Source organism: Archocentrus centrarchus, chromosome 7 (assembly GCF_007364275.1).
Source record: "Archocentrus centrarchus isolate MPI-CPG fArcCen1 chromosome 7, fArcCen1, whole genome shotgun sequence".
Taxonomy (NCBI): Eukaryota; Metazoa; Chordata; class Actinopteri; order Cichliformes; family Cichlidae; genus Archocentrus; species Archocentrus centrarchus.
In genome coordinates this window covers 21,430,396-21,455,821 of record NC_044352.1, presented here as the reverse complement: position 1 = coordinate 21,455,821, position 25,426 = coordinate 21,430,396, and the positions used below count along the sequence as shown (strand labels likewise).

The following is a 25,426-nucleotide window of genomic DNA, read 5'->3' as shown; positions in this document are numbered from 1 at the left end:
CATCTGGCCTCTGCTGTGGAAGTTGACAGCAGCTGAAAGCGCCTGTGAGTTGTGCTATGAGAATATGACTGATGGATCTCTGCCCACGCAAAACCAGTCTGCCAGGAAAATGCCGCTCGAAGTGTGAAAAATGTCCACAGACACAGTCTTTTCCCGGATCAGGTGGCTGGAAAAATGGGAAGTAGCGTCTTGGCTTTGTGCGCTGATTTTAGATAAACATCTGCTGCTGGTGTAATTCCCATTAAAGCGTGTGCATATACACTTTCTCTGTATGCGTATTACTGAGTCACCACAGCCTATTTGTGTGTCTCCCATGTTACACTGTGGCGGGAAATGATCTGTTTACAAGATGACAGAATGGGAAGACGCTCTTCAAAGTGCACCGGACAGCCAAGAAAGGAAGTGTGACTGAACCTGGAAGACAAACAGCTTGACTTTTACACACACAGTGAGTGTGGCCAAAACCAAAACAGCAGCAGAAACATCAGTCCCTGTTTTATTGTGACTCAAAGTGCACGCAATCCATTATCAATTAAAGTAACATGTCTCTGTAGACTCCAAAGTGGCCCCCGGGCTTGGAGTAGTATTAAATCCACTACTCAGCAGAATGGCAGCGATTAGACTGCATAATCTTTTTGATTGTTTTTCAAGCAGCGGGGCCTTTCTGAAAATACACCAGGAGCCATTTATGAATGGGAACGAGAATATTTTCATACTAGTGTGACTCCTGGTGTTCTGATAGTGCGTCTCTGTCCCATCTGACTGCCCTGCTATAAACTCTGAGCCTGTTTGAGCAGCTGTAAAGCGACAGGACAGGGCAGATGAAATGCCCTTGTCGACACTCCCTTATAAGTCCACCATAAGATGGATGTACAAGTGGGTGCGGCCTTCACTGTAGCAGAGGGAGCATCTTGTCAGTGCTGGCTTATTACTCCTTTGCACAGCCTGGCCTGGTAGACCAATCTGTACATGTGCGAAACCACCGTGGGGGTCCATTTCCAGCCAAATGTCTGCCACAGCTGGACATGAGCCAAGAAATTCAATGAGTTTACTTGCAGGAAAATGTTAAATGAAGCCACATGAGTAAAGCTTGCAAAGGTTTGGTCAGGGTTTCTGAAAACTAATGCAACTATTTATCATTAAGGGTGCAGCAGATACAGATACAATCTATGAGCCTTATGCACTGGACTTTTTTTTTTTTTTTTTTTACATTTTTAGGAAATTATTCATCTTCAGTAAAGGAGAATTATTTCTAAAACTGCTTAAAATTGTGGCATTCCTACTAAGTAAACAAGTGCATCCCCTAAAAACATAGTAAAAGGATCACTCCTCCTTTGCCACTGTAACGATTCACTGATGGGAGAAAAACATACCTCAATATGCATTCCTCTGAGACAAATTTAGAGATATTAATTTTTAAATACACGGTGAAGATGATAAGTGACACAGGTTATGCATTTAGACAGATTGCAGCATCACAAGGTTATAATATTGTTTTTTCCTTCACAGATCACAACAATTCAATTTATTCTCAACAAAAGATTTGTCGTTATTGAAACTATACATTATAAACCTAATATGGTAAGTCATTTGGGTATAAACAACATAATAAATGAGACAAACATCACGGTCTGTTTAATAAAAGTGGTTATTTTAATTTCCTGTTCCCTCCATCACGTTTGTACAAATCAGAACGCTCTTCAACCAACAAATCAACATTTCTGTCTCCTTCTTATAGTCTAACATTTCATCTTGATTGTGTTGCCAGTTTTGTGCTGGAAGCCACCGCAGTTCCAGTGAGAAACACAGAAAAGAGATTGCTTACATAAGTGGTCCCAGTTGACTGTCACATCAGGATTTTATCTACTGGATTAGGTCAGCAGCACACAACACTGAGAGAGGCAAAAAACACACATTTAAACACCAAAAAGCTACATATACTTTTACTTTATACACACACACACACGCACACACACACACACATACTCACACACATACACACTGATATATACAAACACATATGCACAGTCACTCGGCTAATTTGAGAACAACCACACACAAACACCAGAAACCAACTGACACCAAAGTAACACTTCTGACAGTACAAAAAATCAAAAAATATCTCAAAATATACATTTATTATTTACAGCTCAAGTATACACCCTGTCACTCTTACTATAGATATTCAGTGTGAATTTATCAGAATGTACATCGATATGTACAGATTAAACACATCGTCTTAAATATTCTAAATATAACTATGATTGGTCACGTAAAGATTATCTGCACAGTTAAATAAATCTGCCTTTAATCTGCTATTGTGAAGTTCATCTTAGCAACTGAACTCAGTTAACTTCTAGAAGCTGTTTGCAACGCAGCAGACACATGAACGAGACAAAAGAGACCCCGGAGTTGGAATATTTGTTTTCAATAAGAAATCAATACTAGGTTTAGACCAGAGAAGACAATTTTCCACTGTGCTGCAGAGTTTCAGCAGTGATTTTAAGAGTTAGTAGGAAGATCAGCTGTGCTTTGTCACATTACAGCTACTCTATGCCAGTAGAGGAAAAATATAAGCTTGTCTGCTGTTGTGCTTTCTCCATACAGGATCCACTACATTAGGATTAGTTCAAGTTTGCCATCTACATATTGTGCATATCAGTTCATAACTTCAGGTGCTTTGTAGACTTACGGTCTAGTTTAATTTTTCATAAGGATGCATTTCAGTGCATTTTAGTGGCATCTTGCCACAGCTTCACTGTGTGATATATACTTTTAATCGCCCCTTTTATCCACAATTACTTTGCTGCTTGTTAAGACATGAAATCTACTCTGTGCTTACTCAAAATGTGCTTTAACCACAAACCAAAGCTGCCATTTTTATACAGGTTAAGTGTCTTCACTTCAGGTTAGGTGCCATTTGCATCACAAGCTACTGGACATGCATGCTTTTTACAGGACACTGTCTGCTGAATTTGAGCAAAGTTAAGGGTCTCACATCTGCTCATTCGCAACTTCTTAAATTGTCACAAAGCTTTATAGCCTTATATCACTTATATCATGTTTCCTGTAATGCAGACTTTCTCTTGTTAAACTCTTTCATTTTCATAATTGTCACAAACATATATGAATGACAGGAGAAGCGTTATTTGAAGACGATTGCAGTAATTCTGAGCTATATCATCTTAATATCAGTCATTCCCAAGCAATACATCACAGCCACTGTTGGTCATGTGATAATGTATTGTTGCCTGAAACCTAATCAAATGCAAGAGCCATGCTAGAGGGTACAAGGCAACTTATAATCACATCATAAGGACTGTACAGCAAAACAGCATGCAGTGTAATAAGACTTCTCTGCTTCTGGCTGCAATGCAGGGATGACAGGGCAAAACTGAACATAGTGACATACTTAACGTGACACAGTGCCAGATGATGAGCTTTAAAACACAAATATCTTTTGGGAGAACGTATAACAAACCAGATGCTTTTGCCTTGCGATGCTTTTGTGTTGTGCCTTTCATGGACTTCACCACTCACAGGCCTATCCCAGAATATAGGTCCATATATTTACTCTACAAAGCTTTTTTTTTTCCTTTTCTTTTTTTCTAACCCTTAACAAACAACTCCAGGGTCTCTACCCAATTAAAGTGCAAACAAATAAGATGAAACATTGGTCCAAACTCTACATAATAAAGTCACTAAATGACCATAAAGCCTAAGGCAAACAGACGACACAGAATCTGTTCAGGCACCAAACAATGTGACTGACTGCTTCACACTACATCTGTTCAGTCTCAAGTATTGGTGTTGTCTCAGGGAGGGGCCGCAGGATAGTGTTATTGGCTCCTCTGCTGACCAGCAGAGACACCCAGTGGTGAAAACCATGTATTGCCACTTACTCCAAACATTTATATCAGAGTACATTTCCACATTATAACCCCCAAAATATAGTTTCATTTGAGATTACACAATGAAATAATAAAAAAAAAAGGCTTTGTTTTCACATCACAAAACATCAAAGCGTAGTTTTTGGTGCTTGTGAAATTATATCTTCTATATAGTGGTCACAATTTGAGGAATGTACAACAGTTAGAACCTAAATACCATCCTCTCAGGGATGAAGTATGATTAATCCACAACACAGTATGGCAGTGAACCTGTTATTCAATGTACAGTAACAACATCAGAAAAATATTCTTGAAGGGCATCAACCGTAAAATGTCTCGTCTGTTTAACTGAACAAACAGCCGCGCAGGTGGAGCAGAAAAAGCAAGGTGTCTGCTCTCCTCTTCCTCCTCCACATCACAAGATGATCTGTATCTATGGTGCGTTGCCACGGCTTCCCCAGGGTAACACAGCTCTATTTTTAAACAGGCAGGGTCACCAGGAGCTCTCATTCAGTGGCAGACAACACATTCATGCATGTGCAATCGCAGATGCGCATCTGTACGTGTACACAAAGACGAAACTCACATTTCCAATGCCTCCTCTGTTTGCCTCTCTAACAATGAGACAGACAAGCATGAAGCTGCCTTCTGATCAAACACACGTCGCTCTGCTTATTTCTGCTTGTGCACTGCCACCGCTGCCCTTCTAAGGCATTCATTAAAATGGAGACGCTTGATTAAAACAATTGATTAAAATGGAAAAGCTTTGTCTATGTCAGCTGTGACCGGAGCCGCACAGAGACAGGGATGTGGGAAGTGCTTGTTGAGGAGGATTATTTAAAAGAAAAGTGCTGCTCTGTATTAAGGCTCTGAGATGCTCTGATGATAGCAGGCGCCTGTGCACCCGTGTTCATGGAATGAAGAAGCAAAAAAGTTGCCCCTTGATTTGCACTATTGCGGTGTATATGCACAATTTACGGTGACATCTCAAACTATTACACAACACATATGTACAGTATTCTACATGAATGGGAAAATAAAGATAGAAGGAGATCCACAGTTTAATAATAATGAAGACACTATTGTGACTGGTTATTATTGCTGATGTGTGATAGGCACAATAAACCTAAAGATGTAATGTGCTTGTAACACTGTTTACACTATCAGAATCAATTGTTACACACTGTTTTATAGACAAGAAATAATCTCTTAGCATGAGATACAGATCAGGACAAGATGTGTGCTTTTTTCTGAGTCTCCTTCCATCCTATCCCCCCAAATAACAATCCTTTCCAGCTGAATTAAAAGAAGCATAAACCGGTGAACACATATTATTACAGTTCACTACAATGTAAAGTATTTTAGCATTACAAGAAACCTTAACCTCAACCAGAGCTCATTACCCAACTTTTCTACACTTTATTCAGTTATTTTGACCCCCATCTCCTGACTGCTGGAGATGGTTGTCATATCTGTTTGGGCTCAAATTCCCATGATCACTTCATCGTAGCCGAGACTGACATGCAATTAGCAGCATGGATTCTTTGACAGGCAAGAAGATGAGAACCATGGGTAAGGGTCAATGGAGTAGAATGGGAGAATAGAGGGATTTAGCTCTGGGGGTTAAGGTGTGATGAATGCAGCAAGTAAATTTTCTCTCCCTTTTCACTTCCACTGTCTCCCTCTCTGTAAGCAGGGCCGGGGTTTAATGGAGGGATCTCTTACGTCAGTGGATCATAGCTCAGATTCAGGAGAGCCAATATTTTGGTAGCCCGTCTTGGTGCTGGTGCCGTAGTTGGTATTGGTCATCTCCTGGGTGCCCCCGGGGCCCAGGTAAGCCCGGTGGGCAGGCATGGGTGAAGGAGCCTCACTGGGGTTCTTGCTGAGGATGAAACGCTGTTCATCCTGCTCTTCCAGGTTGGAGATGTCCTTCATCATACCTTTACGGTAGGAGACGGACAGCTTGTTGGAGCCATCTGAGACAAGGCTGAAGTGGCGTGCAATGAAGACGATGGGTAAAGGCAGCATGGCAACGACAATGAGAGCATAGGCCATGGCTAAAGCCCAGGGAGGATAACTTTGAAAACGGTCTGCGCCCTGAAAACAAGAGAGTTTGAAGAGCATGGTGACAAAGACGTGAAAAGAAGGGAGATGAGAAGAGGTGAGGAGAGGAAAAAGAATTAGCTAAATTGCAGGAAGAGAGCATTAGGCCAGAAGTTTATCAATCAAGCAACTTTAGTATTTCTGATTACTGACCTCAGCTTCCACCCAGGCACTGTATCCTGCAGGACTGATGGCCATCTCAATGACAGTGGCAATGATGAGCACTATCAAGACTGCAGGCGACACAAACTTCCACATGTAGAAATAGAAGGTGTATGGCCTGAACCCAAGCATGTCCTCCAGGTCCTGCATAAACCTGTAAAAAAGGTAGGAAAGATGTCTCAATTAATTTACTCTAAATAAAGGGGAAAATATCTAGGTTTTTGGTGACTATATATATATACAGTCAAGTTACCTCTTAGTTCCATAGATCCAGGCTACAGAGATGTTCTCCAGGATCACCACCACAATGAGAGGTAAACCAGCAGAGTAGTCATCAAACATTGTCACAAAGTAATTCCCTGAACGCAGCACGAACAGTAGTCCTAACAGGAAGGCTATGATACAGCAAACCACTGAAGGAGACAAGAGGAAATATCCAGTTAGCATCAGAAACGGATACAAGAAATTACCTGGATGAGCAGAATCAGCACTTACCACACAGGATCTCCCTGCGGATCTTGAAGGCATCCAGTATGGGCGTGGTGATGCCGGTCATGGTGCCGATCATACTTCCCAGGCCCAAGTTGATCAGCATGAAGAAGAACATGACGGACCAGAAGGGACTTGCGGGAAAGTGTGTCATGGCTTCTGTGAAGGCGATAAATGCCAGACCGGTGCCCTGAACTGCCTAGAGGATGAAGAAATATCACTCAATTAACACTTATTTATGAAGTGTAGCCATGAAGGTGATTTATAAAGTGTTCATTAAGTTCATAAGGGCATACTTTGTGCAGGGTATTAGAGCCTGCATAGGGGTAGCCAAGCAGATTATGAACATATTAACATAACACAGAGATGAGTTATTATCTCCTGAGAAAGTTGTAGCCTCCAGATTAAATCTAACAAGGTCATTTTCAAACTAGTGTGGAAATCATCTATAAAGCGAGAGTCACAAGATAAATTTAAAGGGTCACAAACTGAATTACAGAAGGATTGCTTAAATTAAACAAGGTACACTGTTGGTGGAGAGGAGAAGCCACACACTGGTTTGAGTTTAGGGGACCGAAGTAAACCAGTGGTTTAGAGGTAAAAATGTACAAGCATCAGGGTAATGCTGAGAGAGCAACTCGTAGCCTAAAACACCTGCATAACAATGTTTATTTTTACCCAGTCACACTAAATAAATGTCTGTAGAGTCTTGAAAACCAACAGTGATGCAAATAAAACTGAATGAGCTGCTGTACTCTGACCAAAATACTTAAAAAACTGTTAAAGCTTTAATCACAACACTCACTGACAGAGTGATCACAATATAAAATTGGTACCTGAAGGATATTAAGATGCTTCTAACAACACAGCTGCTTTATAATAAAGTACATTAGCTCTCAGTGGTAAAGCTAGCCCAGACTTGGCTCAGGCTAACAACATATAAATGTAAACACAACAATGATTGGGAAAAGGTCCGGAGATCGTCTCAGCCTAGAAGATTTATTCCTGCTGACCTTGTTCAGTTCATCCTCCAGGATACAGGGGTCCAGGCCCAGCTGGCCAAAGCTGTCCTCCTTCACCGTCTTTATAACTCCGTACATTTCTGCGTAGTCCTGGGCAGTCAGGTGGGAGAAGTTGATGTGAGGAGGGATGAGCTCTCTGCTCAGCACACCTGTGTATAGGTGACCCAGAATCTTCTCTGCATTCCTGCACATGGGCAGTTGGAGATGTGGAGAAGAAAAACATGTTAATGAGTAAAAATACGCTAAAAACGGTTTCCAAAGGGAGACCGCCGAGGTCGCATTTGTTTAAGGACGACACACTTACTCCACAACACACTTCTCGTTCATCACATTCGCCTTGAACCCCAGGACAGCGAACACTACCAAAGTGGCCAAGATGGAGGTGAGAAAGTTGATGATGGAAACCAGCGCTGCATCGAAGTGGCAGTTATTGTCTCGCTTGTTGTAGCTGGAGAAAGCAATGACGCCTCCAAATCCCAGACCGAGGGCAAAGAAGACCTGCGTAGCTGCTTCTCTCCACACCTGTGGTTCCAACATCTTCTCCAGCTGAGAAAAAAAAAAGAAAAAAAAAGGGGGGAAATAGTGAAGATTAGATCATATTTGATGCAATTTATCTTAAAAACCTTCTCAACATTATTATTTTATATGTTAAATATAAAATAATAATGTTTTATATGATTTATATACAGAACTATAAAATAAATACATAAACTGATCACACATCTCTTCCTGCTCGTGTGATTAAAAAAATGGGAAAAAAATGTATATTTTATACATGCAATTATTCTGTAATTAGGCATGTGGGCATGTGTCCATAAATATAAGGTTATGTGCATTCAAGCCTTAATTGGCCATGCAACATGTTAATACAGCAGACACACTGAGCTTGTGAGTCTGAGGGAACTGAAAACCTCCACTGAAAGTTTTAAATATCTTTTTGGGTCTTTAGATGGTTTTTTTTTTTTTCATAATACCAGAAAAGTGGATGCATTTAGTCCTGTTCACTATAAGTGAAAAACTTCAAGTGTGTTCTCTGTTTACTCTGCTCTGAAATTAATTTTGGAGCTAATCAAACCACAAAAAACATGATCACACAGAGGACATAATAAAGTTAAATGTATTTTTTCCCACAATAAGAAATGATGCTGTTCTTATTTGTAATCATGCTTTTGTGGTTGTCATATTTTAAAATTCTCTTTTACTCCTTTCCACTACCTATTCTGGCTATTTTTGAATAATTTTATAGAGGCCAAACTGCCAGTACTACAAAGCACTTTGTTGCCATGAACTTTCACCACTAGAGGGAGCCACTGACTCAACACATTAAACATGATGGGTATTCGTAATATTTGCCTACCACAGGATCTGAGTATGTCAGGCTAAAACCATCAGCCACACATGGCTGAACAGCCTGCGTGGACCAAATGCCACTTAGAGTGTCACTTGTCAGCTGCAGTGTGAGCGGCGAAAACTTAAGATTTTCTCTGCAGTAAACCATTAATACATTCTGAAAATGTTTCCTTTTGGTCAAATGATCTCTGTCTCTCACCTTAGGGGTGAACATGTGAGCGATGCCATCCACCGCTCCCTTCAGCAGCAAACCCCGCACCAGGAAACAGAACAGCACCACATACGGGAACAGAGAGCTGAAGTACATCACCTAAAAGAGCGAGAAAGCCAAGTACATTAACACTGTGTTTCCATGGATATGCATTCAGAGGCCTTACACATGGAGGAAGAGCTACAACCACACACACACACACACACACACACACACACACACACACACACACACACACACACACACACACTTGCTTGGCACTGAATCTGTGAACTGAAATGTGGAGATGAGTTCCTGAAGTCAAATATTTCTCCCTGCAGCGTTTCAGGGAATCGCTGCAGCACTGGCTATGATAATTAGATTACTAAGTTTAGTGTTTAAAATAGTGTGTCAGAACTTGGCGATCGGATCTTTGTTGTGTTTTTTCCTACTGAGACACTGGGCTGGATGCTGCTGTTGCATATGACTCATTCCTTGGATCAAGATTACAGGATGTTGTTGCAGTTGTTGCCAAACTAAGAATTTTCCATCTGCATCCTGAACCACTTTTTGTTTGGTTCAGTTTAAGCTTATTAATGTTGCATGTCCCTTTCTTCCATAATATGGATGTGATCCAAAAATAGACAAGTGCTGACAAGAGGCCTAGCATCTTACCTTCGCCTGAAAAGCAGCCCCAAAGTGAATAAACATTCTCTGATGAGGATGAATCACTGAATAAAAATAGAAATTTTAAGCTTTTTTTAAAAAAAAAAAAAAAAAAGATTTACTGGCTTTATACTGGATCCGTGCGCATTTTGCATAGGACTGAATTAATAGGATGAGAGGTGAAACGTCTTCAAGAAACAAAAAGAAGTCCAGTCGCCTTTTTCAAGCTCCAGAGACGACTGAATTAATAGTGTTAATCTCCATCTTTTGTAGGTTTAGGCTTTGAACCTAAAGGAATGCTGTACCTTTCCAGAGGACTGGATGCCCTTGATGACAGCCAGGCAGACCATGATCCAAGCCACCAGCAGGGATAGGGTCATCTTCCAGTTTAGGCCGCCAGTGTCTTCAATACTGCTGGTGATGTTAAGAGCCTGGCGGTACCAGAAGTAAGTGGTGGCTGAGCTCTTCTCACATTCTGGCTCCACAACTGTAACAGCAACGAGCACAGAGAGGGAAATGGCAAAAAACACACACACATAAATAAATGGGCACCCAGTGCACTTGCACAATAGAAAACCTGAAAGCTTCTTTAATGCTTTCTCTTAGAAGAATGTATTATTTGCAGTGGGCCTCTGGATGTATTTTCCAAAATAAGTGTATTTTTTTCTCAATTTACAGCAGAAAATTGAATTTTTTTGGTTTTATTTCAAGGTAAAACTCTTTTAACAACTTAATTTGAACTGCAGAAAAGTTGACAGCCAGCTTTCCCACTTTTCAGAATGAATAACATACAAAAAAATACACTGATGAGCCTGGTAGCCAAATGGTTAAGACGCATGTCACATAACTGCAGTGTCTGAAGTTTGATTCCTGTCCAGCTGACCTTTATTACATCTCACACATCCCACATTCTGCCCCCCCCCCCCCCCCCCCCAAAGAAAAAAGGCCTGTTAATTAGGAACAGAACTGAAATAACTGTAAGTAAATGATTAGTCAGCTGACATAAAATTAATTAACAACTGTTTTAAAGACACAAAACATTTAATGGTTCCAGCTGTTTAAAACAGGAAACGCTATAAAAACCTTTTTGACTTTTTCATCAGAAACATATCAACAAAAAATTATAAATTCATCTGTCAGATAAATATATTGGAGTAAAGTTTCAAATAAACTTATTAATTATGCATAAGCAGAATAATTACATAAACAATTACCTGCTTAGTTACTACACATTCCACTGTTGCCAGTAGTTAATAGTACTGCATGTCCACTGATTTTATAACCAGAGTCAACATCCTGCCCTCTCATGCTAATGAAAGTTGATGCCTTTAACTCTGCCAGAACCTGCATGTGCCTACCAAAGGCTACCAGCTGCCAGCCATTAGAGGTACTGACCCTCAAACGGGTCATACCATCTGACAGGCCTTGCAACAGAGCTGCCATCTAGGATGAAGCGCAGAGCCGGCCAAGCAACAGAGACAGCACAAATACTTTTCTGCTAGAAGCCTTTTGAAACACTCCTGCTCGCCCCAGCAAAAAGCTGCTTCGATGCAAAGGCACCCTGCTAAGTGCTGCGTCTGCATCTGTTGGTATAATTTGCTGAATATGGAAATGTATTGTAGGAAACTGTAGTTTGATTTCTCTCTACTCTGTGTCATGGGGCTTATCACTAAAAAGCATTCATCATGTGGACAGTTGTTTACTGCTGCGCATCTATGATAAACTTTCTGCAGCTGTTTAGTCACTGCATTGTGCACTCACTGGCTTGGGTTCCGTTTCTGTGGATGGGGCATTCAGCCCAAGGCAGTGGATACTGAAAAGACTGGAAGAAATAAAAGATGCTCCATCCAATAATCACATTATAATAGAGGCCCACGAAACCGCAAACCTGAAGAAAAAGAAGAGAAAAAAATTACAGACTTAGAACTGCGAAAAACAGAAACACTAGCATCTAGAAGCACAAACAGCATTGAGCATTATGAGTTAAAAGCTTCGTTTTCTTTAGTCACGGCACAGACACTAAGCACACAGCTTAAGTTAGAGTGCACATAAATTATTGAGCTGTTTGCTATCAGCAGCTAAGACTGGGGTCCTCTATGAGGAGGTATTTATAGCTCCTGATCTCCCTCTGCCATATCTGAGCTGCCACACGCCTCATTGCCCCGGGCCAAGTCTTTCCATCCCCTCCTTTGCACTAGATTGATGAAATCACTATCAGGAAGAAAGTCAAGCAGGAAGACTGACAGACTCATTTGCTGACTGACTATATTTTAAGCTGGTGGCACTGATGGGATGGGGCGTGATGGGTCACTGCTGCTGACGGGAATGGTTCGCGACAGTGATCGGCGCTGGTCTTTGCATGTTGTTGCTCGCTTTAATGCAACAAAAGAAAGTAATATGAGCAGGCAGAGAGTCCAGCGGTGCATGTTTGTAGTCTTAAAACATAAAATCAAATTCTGAGCCGAGTATTTAAAGCGATGAAATAAAAAAGCGATCATTCAACACAGTTGTATAAAGTGGATCTCAGTCCCAAACAAAATTGTATGTCTTCACAGGCTGTTTTAATCACGATGCAAAAGCGGTACTCAAGGGCTTTTTATAAAGTAACCATAAATCAGCATCACTGCTTTTCTTAATCAGTGCTTATTTTATTTATAGATGTATACAAAGTTAGTACAATGAATAAAAACACAACCTAGATATCATAAAATGACCCATAGATTGGTATATCTTGTGTCATTTAGTGTCTTATAACCCAGTGGTTTCCTATAAGGTTAAAAAATATGTCACAGATTTTTCCACAAATACTAAAATATCAAATTTTAGTAGGTCATAAATAAATCTACCTTGGTCCTGTAGGTAGGCAGTGAAATGTTTATATAATAGGGTTGCTAATTTAGAGAGAGATGAAAGTAAGAGCCTTTTTTCTGAACGTCATGGCGAATATTCTTCATGGCAATAAAACTCATAAGAAAACTGTGACCTTGTGAATTTAATAAAAATGAATAATTCATGAAATTTCATGCATGCATTCATGATCCCATCAGAATGGCTCCTATAGACTTTGGTGGATCCTCTGACTTTCCTTTTACTGCCGCCGTGACAGAGACATTTGTGGTTTGAATTGAAATGTCCAAATAATTACTGGATGGATTGCCAGTAACTGTGGTGTGTACTTCTTTGTTCCTCAGAAGATGACTTGCCGCATTTCATCTAGTGTCATCATTTGTCAAAACTTCACTTTCAGAAATAATACTGCAGAACTACTTCCTGTTACTCCAGTTTTACTTCATCACTAATGTGCCATCACTGAGAGCATGTCATGTTGACATTAACCGTATGTCCTCACAGAGCCATTGATTAACTCATTACTTATGACATGTAAACCTTGTATAATTATGTGTGAACTGTGTGCAAATTGGAGGTCATGTTAAATGACACGACACACTTACCATCAGGCTGGAGACCCCGATGCCCCCCAGCCTTGGGTAGACGTAGTTCCACACCCCAATGCTGCCACGCCTGATCCTCTGACCCACTGCCAGCTCAAGGAAGAACAGTGGGATTCCAATGAGGATGAGAAGAATCAAGTATGGCACCAGGTATGCACCTGAGAGAGAGAGAGAACAGGGAAGATAAATGGCTGCAATGTGCAGAGATTCTTTTGTGTGTGTTTGAAATCCATGTGCAGTGAAGGACAATAGCTCAAAGCGGCAGAGGGGATGGTGTTACATTTTTCTCGTTTCTCGTCTTGGGTCCTATTTTTGGAATCTATTATTTTCATCTTCCATGCCTTTTTTCCCCCTCCCTTACACTTTCTTTTCTTCCTCTCACTCCTCATTTTTAACTTCCATTCATTCTGTCAGATACCGCCATTTCCATTTTCACAGAGGGGACAATGCAGGGAGAGCAGCAGGCACTCACAGAAAACAAGTCACGTCCAGTCATGCTTACGTCAAGAAATGAAGGGGCACCATGGTGACAAAACCCTTCAAGGCCACCGAGGATGGGTTAGTGGTGGAAAGCTAGAAAGAGCAGCCTGTTTTCAGACTAAAAACAAACGACGGTGACGTTTGATTCGATCAAAATTTCTGATAAGGTCGGAAGCGGCAGACAAAGGAAACAAAGACAGGAACACAGTGTTGTGTTACACAGTGGTATGGCGAAGTGGCTGGTATGCTGAGGCTTTTTTGATGTCTATACTGAGCAGCTGAGACACAGAACAGAGGAAAAATGTGTAACTGCCTTTCTTTTAGATTTTCCGTGCACACATTTCACCTCAGGCAAACCAGTGACAATCCACACAATGATTACAGCACTCAGGGTCACCCACACGTGGGCAGACCACCATGTAGTTCAGTATATTTGAAAACCAGCAGGAGAATAAACCTTGATGATTTACAGACACCTTCCTGGATGCTTATGCCTTCTTACAGTCTTGATTAACTAATTATTTGCAATTATATGTGGAGATATCAAACCACTGTACACCAAAGAAACTCAAGAAACCTCATATTCAGGGATATGAGACTTTATGAACAGGTTCTTGGTGTAGATAATATAGTATTGACTGAAAATAAAAACCAAAATACATGAATGCACAAACATAATGAAGGAAAAATGCTTCCACACAGTTAAACACTTAACATTCATTCATGCTGGTTTCATATGAACACCTGTGGGAGATTTTATACTGACCTGTTAGCCAGAACTTTGCACCACATCAGCACCGCTCCAAAGGAGGAAATATCTTTCGGAAGTGTTTCATGCCTCCCGTAGAGTTCAAGAGGCTCTGAGAATCAGTGCCAAGGTACACTAAAGTATAAGTTTTACTACTCTAGTAGTAAAACGTTTGTTTTTTTTTCTTTTAATTTGCTACAAATGTATTTTTCTATGTCTTGTATACATTCAAGTGTGGCATTCCCAATTTGCCAATTTTAAACAAAGTGATATTTACTGAGGCCCACGATACTTTTTATGTTACTGAACATCCCGGTGATATTAAGTTATCCTGGTTTTGATTATGAGCAACACAGCTAAATGATGCTGGAATGAATCCAAGTATGACTACATTAAAAACATTACTTAAAACACTAGTTGTTACATTATTTTTTGTGTGTAGTGGTTTACTGGGAACTTTGGCCTTGTTTAGGCTGCTGTGTGGACCATGAGGCACAAGCAAGACAGCACAAGTTTATTATGTATACTATTTAGTTCTAAGACCAAAGGTGATATATGTAAGCCTGACATTTGTCTTTGTTGTGAAAGAAACATAAACTTGACTAGAACTACTAAGAGGGAGACGGAAAACTTGATAAAGGATGAAGACGGGTTAGCGACAGCTTGTCCTTATCAAGTGGACAAGTCCGGACAAGACAATGCAGCACCTCCCACCAAGTCAACACTCAGCGGGGACACATACTCATTAATGTGCACAAATATGAACACACTGTGATTAATATGAGCAAATGCACACGTACTCAGATTCCAATTTATTATCACACATTTCAAAAGCCCTCTCTACACACACACCTCCCACACAAAGCACTTACAATGTCTGAAAGCCAAGGAAATTAATATTTACTCTTCCACTTCCTCCATTTCAGTCATCACCACCATCTCGTCTCATTATAACACCAGTAAATCAAGCTACCTAAGAGACAAGGCTGAGAAATCCCTACAACAGCAAATGAAAGCTAAAGTGGCGGATCTTGCAGCATTATTTCAGACTTCTGAGTGCTCCCTCATTTTGGTGAGCAGGGATGACCTCGTCTTGTCATGCTGACAGCACGAGTTGACTAAATCTGAGAAACACTGAAGAGTCTGCCCCTCTGACTGCAGCAGAGAAACTGGGTTAATGTCATCTGTGTGTGTGTGTGTGTGTGTGTGTGTGTGTGTGTGTGTGTGTGTGTGTGTGTGTGTGTGTGTGTGTGTGTGTGTGTGTGTGTGTGTGATGCAACAGGAAACACTCTCTCAAGTTGTTTTTAGTGACTTTATCTGCTACTGACTGCTGTCTGGTCTTTCCCAAATCCTGGAATTTAACCCTCCAAAAGGATAATAACATCTTTCAGTCAAAGCTGTAAAGCTTTAGACAAAAACTGCTACAACTGCTGCTTTTCACAAGATGAAACTCACCACTGTGCTTCACTCTTCACAGCAAACAGCTCATTAAAATCATATTTGTCTGTGCGGTCAAACTATTGTTGCTAATAGCTTTTAATCTATTTCCTAGATGACTGATAAAGGTGTCCCTAAAGCTCAATATTAGGGCCACTGTACATAAATATTTTTTACTGTCTAACTCAGCACTGTAAATCTTGTGTCAACAGCCTAAACATGATCCAGGAACATTACAAGCAGCTCCTGATTTTCAAACCTTTATCCTTCATTTAGTATAGTGTGCATTTATTAGGCTGGACTATTGTAATTCATTATTATCAGATCACTCTAAAAGCTCACTGAAAAGTCTTCAGTTGATCCAGAACGCTGCAGTGAGAGTACTAACTTGGACCAGAAAGTGAGAGTATACTTCTCCCATTCTGGCTTCTCTTCAATGGCTCGCTGTTAAATCCAGATGGAGTTGATCCCAGCTGCCCTTGCCAGTACCAATGCCACTACTGCATTTAATCACTTGTAATTAATCATCTTTGGCTCTCTCTCCCATAGTTTGCCATTTGTCCTGTTTCTCTCTGCTCCCTTCTCTTCCCCTCACCCCCTATCGGTTGTGGCAGATGACTGCCCCTCCCTGAGCCTGGTTCTGGTTCTGCCTGAGGTTTCTTCCTGTTAAAAGGGAGTTTTTCTTTCCCATTGTAGCCAAGTGTTTGCTCATAAGGGGTCATCTGATTCTTGGGTTTTCTTTCTAATATTTTGGGTTCTTTACACTACAACATAAAGTGTCTTGAGGCTACTGTAGTTGCGAAGTGGCAGTATTTAAATAAAACTGAACTGAACTGAACTGAATAGTGATTGTGGCATTAATAATCTATAAATAATGTAGTAAAAATATGGTGTTCCAAGACCTATCCATGTGCTAAGTTGTCAGTCAGCATTAAAAATCTGGTAAAGAGCAGCAGCTTGCCCTGCAACACCTTATGTTGATGATTTTGTTAAAAAATGGCAATTTCTAACTAGATTCTTATACCAAAACATGGCAGCCACAACAAACAACTCCTACTCCAGCTGGACTGGACTGATTTCTCGTACTACGTCGTCTTATTACAGGATTGAGCTGCAGCACACCTTGAAACTCGCTCCTCAGAAACACATTAAAGCTTTAATAATATTTGTGAGAGTTTAATTATTGTGGTTATGTGTGTTAATTTTATTGTTGTGATCTTGCACAAATGTTATTTTTCTCAGCTCCCTTGATCTGAGGCTCAGTGAGATTTCTTGAATGAATAAAATCAACCAGTTAAGTGGGAAAGCAGGAGATCAATTCAATTGAAATCATTCATATTTTGTTCTGTGATGTGATGAAAATTAAGGTTTTATGACATGAAATAATATGAAATTATTATTTATGTCACTCGCCAAATGTCAGCATAGTTATTCAAATCATATCTGAGCAAATAGTTTCCAGGCACTCACAGGATTATGGGCAGGACTGTGGAGAGCAAACAAATACCATGCTTAAGTAAAGGATAAAATAAAATAAAAAAAATCAGTGAGTGCTGTTAAGTTAACTACTCCCATCTGGCCACTTATTTAATGAAATATTTTACAGAACTAATAAAAAAAAATCCTTTTAACAGCCTTGGCTTGGCACTTCTTGTTAACATTACTCAGCACCCCAAAGGATACGTGTTCACCATGGGTGGCCCATTTATAGGGACTGAAATCCAAACCCAGCAAATATTGCACTTAAAGCTTTGCTCACCAAAAATTTCAGGTTTTTCCGGTTCTTTCAAACAGCTAAACCAAATTAATGCGCACACATCCATCCAGCTACCTCCACCGTTTTCTAGTACCATGCATCTTACTGCAGGACTGAGCTGCAAAACACCTTGAAGTTAGAGACACCCACTCCTCAGAGAGACCTTTAAGACCTTTGCAGCTTTAAGAATACTTATTTCAGTTTTAGTCATTGTGTTCGTGTGTGAATGTGAAGACTGTTTTGAGCAGGAGGATTTGTTATTGTCATCTTGTGTTTATATAACTTTTTTCTGAGCTCTCTTGCAAAAGAGATCTTAGCTTAAATGAGACTTCTTAAATAAATAAACTCACCCAACTAAGTGTAAATATAGGAGTTAAATTGGCTGGAATCACATTTCTTTCTGGGATGTGATGGAAATTACGAGTTTATGACATGAAACAATACGTAAATGATTTGTATGGCAATCACTAAATGTGAACATTGTTAATCAAATTATATCTGAGCAAATAGTTTCCAGGCAGGACCTTGGAGAGGAAACAAAAACCATGCTTAAGTAAAGAATAAAATTTAAAAAAAAATCAGTGAATGCTGTTAACTGCTCCCATCTGGCCACTTACTCTGGTTCTATCAGACAGCAGACTAATTACGCAAACCAAATTCATGTACACTTACCTCCACCATTTTTCTGACACAAGTAGGGAAATCTCCAGACGTTACCCAGACCCACAGAGAAGCCCACCTGGGCCAGGATGTACTCCAACTTGTTGTTCCATGCTGGTCGGCCATCTTCTGCATCTGGGTCAGGAGAAGGCAGCAGGGCCTTTACTGGAGCAGTGGAGCCAGGACTTAGACCCATACTCATCTGACTGCTCTTATAGTCCATGGGGTGCTCCAGGGACAGCAGGTCAGCCACTGACTCAGTGACCGGCTCATTGCTGTGCTCCCGCTGGGTCACCTTGGTGTTCTTTGGCATGGCTGGGAGACGGGATCCCCTTCAGAGAAGAAGTTGATAGAAGCAAGGAAATAAGAGCCTGAAGTACTGACAGGAGAGATAATGGATGGAGGCTGGCAAGTTGCCAGGGGGTGAACTCTGTGGTTTTGTAATACCTGTGAAGAGAAAAAGTTCTGATTAAAGATTTCATCATTATTAATATAATGACACTTCATATGTAAGTAAGCAAAATTTTATTTATACAGCACCCGACAAGACAAATATCACAAAGTGCTTCAGAACGTAACAGCAGAGCACGACAAAAAAAAAAAAAAAAAAAAAGCGTTAACCAAACACAAGTCTAAAAAGATGAGTTTTTAGCTGAATCCACAGCACTCAAGCTCAGAGGGAGCAAGCTTCAGAGTGGGGGAGCCACTGTTGCAAAAGCTCTCTCTCCTTTAGTTTTCAGCCTCCTATGATGTAAAGCCAGTAGGCCCTGATCACATGAGCTCAGGGACCTGATGAGGACGTGTGGTCATAAAAGTTCACTGATGTAAGCTGGTGCTTGTCCACGAAGAGCTCTAAAAGTCAAAACCAGACTCTTAAACTGGACCAGTCCAGTCTGGCGTGACATGAGTCCTTGGAAGACTTTGTCAGAAGTCTTGCAGCAGCGTTCTGAGCAACCTGGAGACAGGTATATACAAAAATCCTTCCTGTAATTGTTTATCCATAAATGTTTGAATTTGTCAATCTTTTTCTTTTAAAAACTAGCATTTTAACTTTTTAAAATAACCAAATCACAGAATAATGACAATGATCCAGAGCTGGTTTTAGAAGTTGGAGAGCTAAAGGATGCAGTTTCTCAAATGTGAATTTTTATTTTCTAATTGGAAAATTAAACTGAACACAGTCGGAGGGTTTTGCTTTAATATAATTAATTCAAGAATATCAAGAAGAAAAACAGAAAAATTACTTAGAAAAATATTTGTCTATTTTAAAAAAAATATTTGAATTTCAGGCCTAAAGAACATCACTAAACCAATGCAGGAGCCACACTTATGGCAAGTGAATTAAAGCATGTTGCTTCAACAAGTCTCCAAAACTCAGAGTATCTCTAAACGGCAGCGCCTCAGAGCCATGAGGTATTTCAGTAATCCAATTCATTATGGTGAATGAGATACACAGATTGAAATACAATCTATTTCACAGCAGAGCCTATTATACCAAAGTTGAGTCATGTGAATAGCATGAACAGCAGCACTCAGCCTGTCTGTGTGGCTACTGGTCTCTGGAGAATGCAGTAAAACTAAAGCCTCTAAGCAGATTTCATCAATTATTAGTGTCTGTATATTTTTTCTTATTGCACGGCATCAAAATCTTGTCTACATGTTATTTTAACATTTGCTGTAAAGAATGAGCAGCTGTTCTACTTAATTACCTCTTGGAACTTTCTGGCATGTGTTAACATTTCAGAGGCCCTTCAAAAAATATCCACATTTAATTGTACAATCCTGTGTACTGTTCCTCTGTCAGGAGGAATCTGGTGTCGATTACAGTGCAGCATGAAGTTACTTTATCCAGGAGGTGTGAGTCTCTTACATTCATAAGGACAGCACTACCATCCATCCATCCATCCATCCAGCCATCCATCTGGCATTGCACTTTCACGTAAAAAAATGGAAATCTGTGCACTGAACATCCTATGTTACCAGAGCTTTCCCTCTATGGGAGCTCATACCTTTTGTGCATCTTTTCCCTACAGCAGGGTTTCTACAGATACTGCTGCTGAGTAACAGTTCTAACACATCCACCAAACAAGAGCAGAAGTACTTGCCCACTTCTGCCCACCGTTTTTGTGGGAACCTCTTTCTACAGTTATTCCTAAACACACACAGTGTAACAGGGCAAGGACCCATTTAAACTGTGATTATTTTATGAGCTTTACTGACAAACTCAAGCAACTGTTCTACATTTTTAATCAATTGAGGTCATCATAAGCCAGCGAGTGACCCACAAATCTGAGTATGGAGTGGAAATGGGCTTAGCCTGGCCATGCCTGCAAAAATTTGTTTGGCTCTGCCTCAGTTCTTAAATTGATCCCAGTGCAACTCAACCTTTGGCAGTTTGGCCAGAGATTCAGTAAGAGAAGTAAGAGAAAATTACAGAGGCCTGGTAAGTCACATTTTTCTTTTGGTCTCAGTGCACAGCTGTAAAAAAACAAAACAAAAAACAACAACAACACAAGTGAGTAAAATAGGTGAAGATGTGTTGAGTGAAATAGCTCTGCTGCATTTGAGAGGTGGTCTTTGTGTCAGTGGTCCACTTCTGCCATAAAACACAGTAGGAAACCCAGTAAATGCTGGGGACCTAATAATTTTAAAATTAAAATGGAAATTTGTGGTTTCAAGCATGAAAACTCAAACCGACATGCTTGACCTTCAAAGACTGGTGTGAAAATTACACGAAGACACTGTGAGAAAGTTAGCCTTTGCTGTAAATGCCAAAAGAGCTGCTGAAGGAGGAGTGAATGACTGAAACCAGACCTTTAGGCAGATTTTTTTTTTTTTGTTTAGCAGTGTGGGATGGGTTTGATCTGACTTTTCACTCTGGCAGTTCAAGAGCAAAGAACAGAAGCCAGAGGTGTTTGATCTGGAAACAAAGCTTCTAATCTTAAACAACACATGCACTCCACTGAAATCAGAGCTGGTCATGTATTCACAGTGACTTGTTAAAGAACAGCTGCCAGCCGGCCGGACTGTTAAGCCCATCCAAAGTCTGAACCGGTAGCACGCACATCAAATTCCTCAACTGCAGTCACGACACACAGCAGCTCGGAAGCTGGGTGCTCGAAACAGATCCCAGAACAGCAGCGACCTTTCCCACAGCAGGCTACAACTACACAATACTGACTCATCATCAGACACTCTCTGAAAGAGGTGTGAAACAACAGTATGCATGTTTGCAAAACAAAATAATTTCTTGACTAAGCTGCGGTTTTGACAGTTTCAAGCTGGAGGCCTTAAAGAATGTCCACATGATGCTTTTGCCCTATTTTTCAAATGAATGGAAATATTGGTATAGTTAGTAACTGGCCCAATTACTGCTTATGGGTTGGGATGATGGTGGTCTGTTAGACATAAACGGCAGATAGGATTGTCCCTGTGGCCTACTAATAGTGTGTGGTGAAAGTTTTCGATGTTGTTGTAGCAGCACACAGCAGTTTTCTGGGTTTCACAGTATGTGCTGACACAGATGGTGCATTACAGAGACAGCAGGACTTCACATACAGTGCAAGACACTGTTACAGATTATGACTCAGTCATCAATCGCCATCTGAGGAACACAAAGTGACAAGTAGTGTTTTTCTTTCGGAATATTCTGAGAAATTATTATGTTTGCAGAGAAAACTGAATATTCATGCAAAGGATAATGTGCTGCAGACTTAAAGTGTTTACTTTCCAAAGAAATAGAGGTGATCTCCATAGACTCCTGTGTGCAGCTGCCTCCTTAGAGGCAGATGTATGTTCCTACTTCTTCTTCCTGGAACTATGTTCCCAACTCTCCTCAGACAGTTTGGTGTTGATGATGTAACAGCGCAGGTTCTCTACAAAGATATGCTCCACTTTTATCTAGTGTGGTTGCTAAGCAATGGCTCTTCCTGCAAAATTGAAATCCCATCCCTGCAGCATCAGTGGTCGCCTGCCTCTCCTCTCACCATCTCAAATGGACAGACATAATATGCCCTAAAGGACGGCCGCAAATAACACAAAGCTGCTGTGACAGAACTGAGGGGAACGATACAGTGGAAATACTGAAGGTGATAGTTTGTTGTGGGATCTGTTGCACTGTCAATCAGGCAGCCATCACAGACTGTCTCACTGGTAGAACTTAGATTTGAGTCATTTCTGAATAGAAGATGGTGTCATTGTTAAGTTTGGTTAGATGGCAAGATGTCAGGTACCACGAAACGAATTTGATCCTGAACAACAAAGGGACAGAAGCGGGAACAAAACAGCACCTGTGTTGCCATGTTCAAGCATCCTTCAGGCACGTTTTGCACAGGCCCATGGCCATAAGCTTGACGACTAACTCTCTACATGAGTGTAACCTCTGATGCCTTGTCAAGGTCAAACGAACCACCTTATTATAACAATGCGTAAAATGCAAAAGGCACCTATATAAGTCAGCAGATGATCCTGCCTCACCGCAGAATTTGTTATATCTGAGCTAAATTTGGACACACATGGCGCGACAGCGTCAAGCGCAGAGGATTAATGAACGACGCTCACCGTGAATGGTGCGGTGAAGCCACCGTTTGTCAGGTGATGAATTGAAAGCTCTCTCCCTTCTGTATTAAGTGATTTCAAGCAGGATGTTTTCGCAACTGTGCGAGCGCATCACGACAATACTGTACTATTTACTCGTCTCAGAGGTCCACGGTGAATGTATTATTAAATAATACGAAAATGGTTACGGGAATGCGTTTCTTACCTTTTGCAGTGTGCAGAATCGATTTTAAAGACTGAGTGCGACAATAGACATCCAACGTACAATAACCTATCTTCATTCAGACACGGTCTCTGTATGCACCATCTCTGCGCGTAAAGAAATGCGAAATCACAGCTTCCAGTCACATAGGGCGCATGGTGCGTAAAGTCTGACGCAGGAGCTCAGCGCCTGCCACAAGTTCGGCTACTATAACTACATTAACATGAGCAGGTAACAATTTATTGCAACCGTTTGTCTCTCTCCCCGTGATGTTCTCTAGATCTGCAAAACACACCCGCTCACACTTCTGGTTTCCACGTGGTTATGGCTTTGTTGTGGAATAAATCAACCCCTCCATAGGATGGAGAAATTACTATGGCAAGTCACGACGGTGTCTGACGCAAGTTTGACTCATCCGCTGATGCGCACGTCAGCAGTCGATCCAAACATCTGCAGTGGTCCCAGGATATTAAGATAATAGGAGGTAGCCTTTAATCAGATGACTGAATATGCTGTTCGTGGAAATCTTCTAATTCTAATTCCTTTTATTATTATTATTATTATTATTATTAGTGCACGTGGTCAAATTTCCTCACATTATTTTACATTAACTGGAGCAATTGGCACAGTTCACTGCTCAGCTTTTTATAGTCCTTACCTAACAAGCATTTCAATGTGTACCCACAGTTAAAATAGGTGTGAAATGATGGTACTTCTTAATAGCCTTTTCTCAAGTGTAGATAATTTGTGGGAGAGTCATTTTTCTCTCTGACACCAGCAATTTATTCTGCCTGTGGCTCTTCTGCCTTGCAGGGTGGCTTTTTTTTATTTTCACCACATATACAGTAGACAGGTCTGCGGCACAACCTTCTATTTTTCATTCCAGTAGTTTTCTAGATGATGACAGCACAGTCAGGTAGATGCTCTTGGTAACATCCTCTGCCTGTGAGTGTGACACCAGAGCAAGCTTAGGGAGAAAAATGAGGCTCCTGGGAGTTGTGAGTTAAACAAGGACAAAGTTGCAGTTTGCTACTCCCTTCATAAAGTTCTCAACTATCATAAATCTTAAATGTGACCATAAAGCCAGATATGTGTGAGATTTTCATAGTGCAGGTGTTTATGTGTATTCTCAGCTGCGACCGCTGTGCACCGTAGTCCACACTACGATTAGCAACCTGAAAAAGAATAAATGTGGAGGACATCCTAACCCTGCTGTACGTGCTAACCTCGGGCTAATCTCTGCTTCCATCACAAGACTCACCCAAAACACCCTCTTCCCTCTCCTCTCTCTCTCACTCACAAGCATACCGCATCAACTGGCAACATGTATGCACAGTATGCTTCCTGTCTCCTTCAATTCACTCATGTGACTCACTTTCCAAGGGCTGGCTGCTGGGATCAGTTGCCATAGCAACTACTGATCATATGATGGTTACTCACCCTGTGAGCATTTTTATTTCTTTTCTCTTTTTAATCCCACCCTCCTCCTCCTCCTCCTCCTCTCAAGTACCTACTGGTGTTCTGTACCACACCAGTGAATGACCCACTGATGTATAGTAAAACCTCCCTCCACCTTACAAAACATAACTTATTTCAGGGATGCTTTTCCCGCACGTAGTTTATTGCTACTGATGTGTGACTCGACTCATAAATACAGAGTTTATCACACCTTTAAATTATGCAGCAGAAGACACAGTGTCCCCCGCATCTTGTCACAGCCGCAATTGTGGTGCAGCATTACTCACCTAAAGCTTCATGAATAACCACAAGCTATGATTCTCAGTGATGGCTTTGAATAACTAGATGAAGGGGGGGGGCAATGGTGCTACAATCTTACAGGCATGAACATGACTTTCCATTATTATGGCTCTGATCTGAAACATCCCAACCATCAAAGCGCCCCATCAAATATTGATTTTATTCTGAATGTGAATATGGGATTGAGCAGGTGATAGATAACCTGTTTCCCTACTTCAATGCTTAGTATGATGTAATGGTTTTTTTTCAGCTTGAAAGAAAACTGTGAATGGAGGTGATGTTTATATATAGATAATGCTGTGAGCAGAGCACCAGCCCTTTCCTTTTCTCCACCCTCAGAGGAGCCAAGTTGCCAGGTCACAAATTAAACATGCTGAGGAACACCAGCGGGTAAAATCTGATCCATGTCTCTGGGGGTGTTTCTGTGCAGCTGAGTCTCATTGGCACTCGTGATTCAACTTTGTCTCTTTGCTCACCCCCCATTTTTTGCTATTGATGGTGCAG

The 25,426-nt window shown here is 40.9% G+C and overlaps 1 protein-coding gene across 1 annotated transcript; it reads right to left on the bottom strand.

Annotated features, from left to right (window-relative positions):
• Positions 1 to 1,634: 1,634 nt before the first annotated feature.
• Positions 1,635 to 23,334, bottom strand: slc6a17 (solute carrier family 6 member 17). The gene is made up of 13 exons (XM_030733621.1): positions 23,168 to 23,334; positions 18,418 to 18,852; positions 13,325 to 13,482; positions 11,634 to 11,760; positions 10,178 to 10,359; positions 9,216 to 9,326; positions 7,971 to 8,212; positions 7,658 to 7,850; positions 6,651 to 6,843; positions 6,409 to 6,568; positions 6,147 to 6,309; positions 5,616 to 5,987; positions 1,635 to 1,892 (listed from the first exon to the last, which is right to left on the bottom strand). Exons 2-12 carry the CDS (start codon positions 18,716 to 18,718, stop codon positions 5,625 to 5,627), a joined length of 2,193 nt encoding a protein of 730 aa, XP_030589481.1. The 5' UTR covers positions 18,719 to 18,852; positions 23,168 to 23,334; the 3' UTR covers positions 1,635 to 1,892; positions 5,616 to 5,624.
• Between the last annotated feature and the right edge of the window lie 2,092 nt (positions 23,335 to 25,426).